Source organism: Diplodia seriata (genome assembly GCF_021436955.1).
Source record: "Diplodia seriata strain FDS-637 chromosome Unknown scaffold_2, whole genome shotgun sequence".
Taxonomy (NCBI): Eukaryota; Fungi; Ascomycota; class Dothideomycetes; order Botryosphaeriales; family Botryosphaeriaceae; genus Diplodia; species Diplodia seriata.
The window spans coordinates 562750-568680 of NW_027117309.1; the positions used below are offsets into that span (position 1 = coordinate 562750).

Consider the following 5931-nt stretch of genomic DNA (forward strand, 5'->3'; position numbering starts at 1 on the left):
CCCCAACGCAGAGCCCAGGCGCCTTCACTGGCACACGGCTGTTTCACGCGCCCGTCACCGGCGCGTCACAACCTGCTCACTCTGGTGCCTCGACGCGTAAACCGATCATGGCCTGCTTTTGAATCAAATCACCAACTCTCCCCCACCGTCCCTCCTTCACCAGCACATATACAAACGCTCCAACCCACGTCTTCCAACCACAACATTACTCAAACGCGCCAATGGCCCCATGAATTACCCGCCGCTAGCTTCACCACTCTGCTTGTCGCTCGCGCTGCCCATATATCGACCGTCACCATCAACACGCACGCGGCAGTGCGCCCGACCTCCCGCCCACCTGCCTGGCCACCCGCGGCGTTATCCTTCCCTTCGAATAGTTCCAAGCCACTACGCAGGCGTGGCGAGACCGGAAGCCTGCGCAGAGCAAACATCAAATAGGGCGAGTTGAAAGAAGAGCGAAGCCAGGAGACATTTGGAGAGGTTGGTGGGCGGACAAAGATTCTCTGTTTGCTTCAAGTAGCTTGGAGCTATGTATGAAGAGCTTCTCCCACTGCGCTTCTTTGTGGTCGCTTCGGAGGACGGCGGCACCAAAGTGTAGGACGGTGCCTGATTAGCCTCTGTCAGCGCAATGCCTGATCCAAGGGATGACCGAATGAACGCTCAGTGGTAGCAATGAAGCTCGGATACTCTCTGGAGGCTCCTCAGGCGCTGAGCTAATTAACAAGTCTCTTCTTGGGAGGGCTCCACTTTAAACGCGTAGTATGAAGGTGAAGGACGCAGACGAGGTATGGAAGGGAAGTTGGCTCTGTGACCGTGGAGCGATGGCAAAAGCGGCAAGAATGTAGACAGGCCGCGCGTAGGTGTCGACAGGGAGGTGGGCGTTGCCATTCGGTCGATGGCTTCCAGCTTTACTGAAGATGCGGACGGCATTCTGCGGGTCCCGAGGGTTTCTTTATGTTGCCTGGGATACAGTGAAGGCGCCGGGTTTGCGATAGCATGGGCAACTGCGGCAACGGGCAATGGACGGCGTGCGAGCCCCCATTTTGTAGTGCATGTGCAAAGACTGCAGCATGGTGGGTTGCACAGCCAATCCTTTCCATGTTGCGCATATCTATCTCTGTTGAAATGCATGTGCAGATGACGATGTAGGACTTGAAGTTCTACAAACCGCTCACCATTTCAAGTTCGGATTGGACAAGGATAAAGCGATTGTAGTGGACCTGGGGCAAAAAGCCAACTGTAGTACAAAGCTAGGCCGATAAGGGCGGGGGACAGGCGCCATGCCAGCGCCACTCGTGGGCTGGAACTCGACGGAGAATAAACATTGGGCCGGAGGAATGTCCGAAGTGAGGGAAGGGATGACAGCGTGCGGAAGGTGCGGGAGCACCCGTGCCGTGCCGTTGCCAAGCGAGCCAAGACACGTGGAGTCTTTTCTTCGCCCACACTGTGACACCACCTCGTCCCGCTGCACTCTACACCTCCACTGCATCCATCTGTGTCTCGTTGGAATCCCAACCGGCGCGAACCGCTGCTGCTGCGCTGCGCGGAAAGTCGACGTCTCCGGTGCAACGTGAAGATATGCCTCATTTTTCGCTATGGAGATTTCCATTTCCGCCTTCATTCCAACCCATCTGCCTCGTCCCATACCGCCCCGACGCCGCCTGCTGTTGCACGTTACGAAAGGGACCTAGCTCGTGTGGGCACGCCATGCCAGTTGATGCCAATTTGTTTTGATGATCGCATTTTTCCACCGCCTGCGACGCCGCAAAGCCACTTGTCGAGATGTAAAATGTTGCCAATGCCCGGGCGACCAGCCTCGTCTGACTCCACTCGTCCCGGTGGATTTTGGGTTGCTCCTCCAGCACACGCCCGTCCTTTCGTTTCCTCGATCCTTCGGCTTGCCGCATTCGTTCAAGGCAGCCGCCTCACGCTCTTTCCGCCGTTGCTAATCGTAGGTAGCTTGCGATCTAATTGGTGCTAACAATGATCATACGGGGCCTCGTTGGAGGCCTGCTGCTGCCCTTCGTGGCTGGCGCAGCCCTGAGGCCGCGCCAAGACGCAGACCCCAGTCCCTACCGCATTCTGGAGATCGACGTGGAAGTCCAGGTGCTGTTGCAACCCATCCATGTCGAAACCTTGGTTCGCCGGCCGACGCAGTTTGCTGTCTTCCCCGGTCTCACCCTCACCGTCACCGATGCTCCAACACGCCTCGACTCCCTCGTTACCGGGAGCACAACAACCACCCTCGTCTCGTCCCAGACTATCACCACCGATCGACCCGGCCAGCCGGACCGGACACGATCTTCGCTTGGCTCCTCGACACTTCCGACCACGACCATCGTCTTTCCAAGCGCAACATTCCCGCCTTCTGTTTCCAGTCTGCCCACCAACTTCCCACTCCCTAGCTTCACCTCTGCAAGCGGCTCCGCTGGTTTCACCTTCAGCCTTTCTCCTGATCAGTCAACTTTATTGCCTTTTTCTATATCGTCATCTACTGCCTCTGGGTCCTCGTCTGGATTTTCGGGAGCCCAAGGTATACCGAATGTATCATCCTCAACTTCTATCCCATTAGAACAACAAAGCTTCGGGACCTTACCGGCATCCAGTGGATCCGCCACTACTGGAAGCTCATCCAGCAGCCTGCCCGGTGCTTTGTTTTCCACAACCAGCTCCGCAATTCTTTCAGGCTTCGGATCATCCAGCGTCGGGAGCTCGATTGGCAGTCTTTCAATCAGCACACCTATTTCGAATGGTCAGTTTGGCTCTGGAAGCTCCGGATTTAGCACCATTGCCTCGAGCGGGCAACCGACCTCGGCGATTCAATCGTTGTCTTTGGAGACACTTTCCACCACAAGCTCTCTGGGCAACGTCGGAGATAACACCGCAAGTTCAAGTACCCCGTCATCCTCTACCAACTCCCTCGGCCAGATTGTAGGCCCGGGCGCTACCAATGCGGTGTCGGGATCCAGCACACTTGGTGCCAGTGAACAGTCCACATTTGGAAGCACGTCGTCGGGCTTTACATCATCTGGCGGTTTGACTTCTTCGAGCAGTGGCGAGCCTTCTACGGGAAGCTCCAGCGGATTCCCAAACTTTGAAAGCTCCTTTCCTGCTCCTGGACTGTCGATCTTTTCAGACACTTTCACGCTCAGCACACTCAGCTCAAGTGGGCTGCCCAGTTCTGGAAGCTTCCCCATTTTCGAAACATCCAGTACCTCGGAATTTGGTTTCAGTTCGAGTGGCATTCCAGGGTTCCCATCGTCGTCTGTCTCTTCCCTCTCCACATCCGATTTGTTTGCGACCAGCTCGATAGGAAATACTGTCGGGTCTGAGCTCTCTGCCTTGAATACCCAGGGATCATCTACTGGAGTTCCTTCCAGCAGCTCGCAGGCCAACACTCTTTCCCCTTCGAGCAGCGTTGGGGGATCCATTTCCTTAAGCGCATTTGAGTCATTGGGCAGCACTACCATCAACAGCAACTTCCCCTCGAGCGGCACTGCCGCAGATCTTTCGTCAAGCAGCTTTGGAGCTGCCAATTCCGGGTCACCCAGCATCAGTGTTATATCGGTCTCTGTTAGCGGCAATGTTCTCAGCAGTTTGTCATCCAGTGCGGTGCTTTCCTCAATCAGCAGTTCCGCTCCGACCATCAGCGCGTCCTCGAACGTCGATTCGGGGTTCCCATCCAGCAGTTCTTCTTCGAGCATCATGAACATCGTTAGCATCGGCATGACGAATCTTGTTCCAGGCGGCCCCTTCCGTACCAGCCTCTCTTCCAGTAGTGCGCAGTCTAGCCCATCAGGGTTCTCGACTGTCACCTATGCGTCGAGTGGAAGCATCCAGTCGGACATGTCCAGCAGTATTTTCGGGGGTGTCGTCCCACCTTCAAGCACCTCTTCCTCGACTAGCATGTTCTGGGGTGTTGTCCCGCCTCCGAGCAGTTCTACCTCGAGTAGCATGTTTTGGGGTGTTGTCCAACCTTCCAGCAGTGCTCAGGAATCGTTCTCGTCTGGAGGTATCGATACGAGCAGCATGCTTTCAGGTGTATTCCAGCCTCCGAGCAGTACTCAGGGTTCATTATCGTCTGGTGAAATGGTCACAAGCGACATGTTCTGGAGTGATATTACACCTCCGAGCAGTACTCAGGATTCATTATCGTCTGGTAATATGGTCACAAGCGACATGTTCTGGGATGGTATTACGCCTCCGAGCAGTACTCAGGATTCATTTCCGTCTGACGGACTCATCACTAGCGACATGTTCTGGGACACTGCCCCTAGCTCTGACACTACTTCGGAACCTTCGACTATCACAGCGCCTACTGCTGTATCTTCCAGCACTCCAGGAGAAGCCTCATCGTCAGAGACTCCATCCGACCTTATCGGCATCACATTTAGTATCGGTATTGGGCCATCAGACTCTACATTCTTGCCATCGTCTTCTGAAATCGCTTCAAGTATCTTGGAATCTTCGGGGAATTCTGAGAGTGTTTCTTCGAGCTCTACCTCTGTCATGCGGATCATTCCGACCATGCTCAGCAACCTCATACCTAGGCCGCCCTCTAGCCCCGAGTCTTCGGTATCTGAGTCGGTCACGGAATCATCGGACCTGCTGTCATCAACTTCGTCTAGCTCCCTGTCCGAAAGTGCTTCCTTTGACTCTATGCAATCAGCCTCGGAATCATCGGCTTCGCTACCATCGGATTTACCCCTGTCAGAATCACTGTTGTCGGGCTTAACGTCGTTGTTGACGGACACATTGCTGACAGAATCATTGATGGATACATTGACCGACTCATTGTTGCCCTCAGACTCACTGGCATCCCTTACGCTTCCGGTCAGTGAGCTACCGTCACTTACCGGGCCCTCGCTTGCTGAGCCAACCCTCACTCTGCCAATCGAGACCGGATCTACCACGCTTGAATCGCTGACCAGTAGCTCGACCACTGCTCGGGCGGTTGGGCCTGGGGGTATTCCTTTGCCCAATTCAAACCTCGTCATGTGGCCTGGGTTTACGCGCAGTCGTAACCCATCGTTGGCGGTGTCCTTGTCGGTTGGAGTTGGACTGTCTGTGCCACTCACAGGCCTTCCTCTCCCGACAAGCGTTCCCATTAGCTCACTGCTATCGCAGCTTCTGCCTGGCTTGTCTCTGCCAACCAATCTTGCCACTCCTGTGCAATCTCTATTGTCTGAGGTGCTGGGGGCCACCTCGGCCTTGCCAACGAACGTACCGATTGATTCTTTGGTTTCCGAGATTCTTGGAATCACTACCGCACTACCAAACCTGCCTACTAACGTCCCAATTGATTCCTTGGTTTCCCAGATTCTTGGGATCACTACCGCAGTACCAAGCCTGCCCACGAATGTCCCGATCGACTCCTTGGTTTCCGAGATTCTTGGGCTTACTACCGCAATACCGGGATTACCCACGGGCATTCCGATCGACTCTTTGGTTTCTCAGATTCTTGGAATTACTACTGCACTGCCGGGATCACCCACAAACGTTCCGATCGACTCTTTAGTCTCTCAGATTCTTGGCATCACTACCGCACTACCAGGATTGCCCACGGGTGTTCCGATTGATTCATTAGTTTCCCAGGTTCTTGGTATCACTACCGCACTGTCAGGATTGCCGACAAACGTTCCGATCGATTCACTGGTTTCTCAGCTGCTTGGCGTCACCACGGCGTTGCCTTTACCTACTAACCTGCCGGTCGACTCCCTCGTCTCGCAAGTCCTGGGAATCACCACGGCGTTGCCGGTTGACTCTCTCATCTCACAAATTCTGGGACTCACTACGGCACTATCGCTCCCTACGAATATCCCGGCGGATTCCTTGATTTCCCAGCTGCTTGGAATAACTAGCGCATTGCCACCTTTGCCAACAGACGTTCCGGTCGAGTCGTTGGTCTCGCAACTTTTGGGTATCACAACA

General features: G+C 54.8%; 2 protein-coding genes across 2 annotated transcripts; both read right to left on the reverse strand.

Moving 5' to 3' along the window:
• Window positions 1–2819: 2819 nt before the first annotated feature.
• SLS55_001561 (uncharacterized protein) lies at window positions 2820–3704 on the reverse strand (the record flags this gene model as incomplete). Its single annotated transcript, XM_066773055.1, has 1 exon — window positions 2820–3704. The coding sequence occupies one exon, from the start codon at window positions 3702–3704 to the stop codon at window positions 2820–2822; it is 885 nt and encodes a 294-aa protein (XP_066635622.1).
• A 510-nt stretch (window positions 3705–4214) lies between these two features.
• SLS55_001562 (uncharacterized protein) lies at window positions 4215–4997 on the reverse strand (the record flags this gene model as incomplete). The annotated part of the gene is made up of 2 exons (XM_066773056.1): window positions 4215–4827; window positions 4990–4997. The coding sequence occupies 2 exons, from the start codon at window positions 4995–4997 to the stop codon at window positions 4215–4217; spliced, it is 621 nt and encodes a 206-aa protein (XP_066635623.1).
• Window positions 4998–5931: the final 934 nt, after the last annotated feature.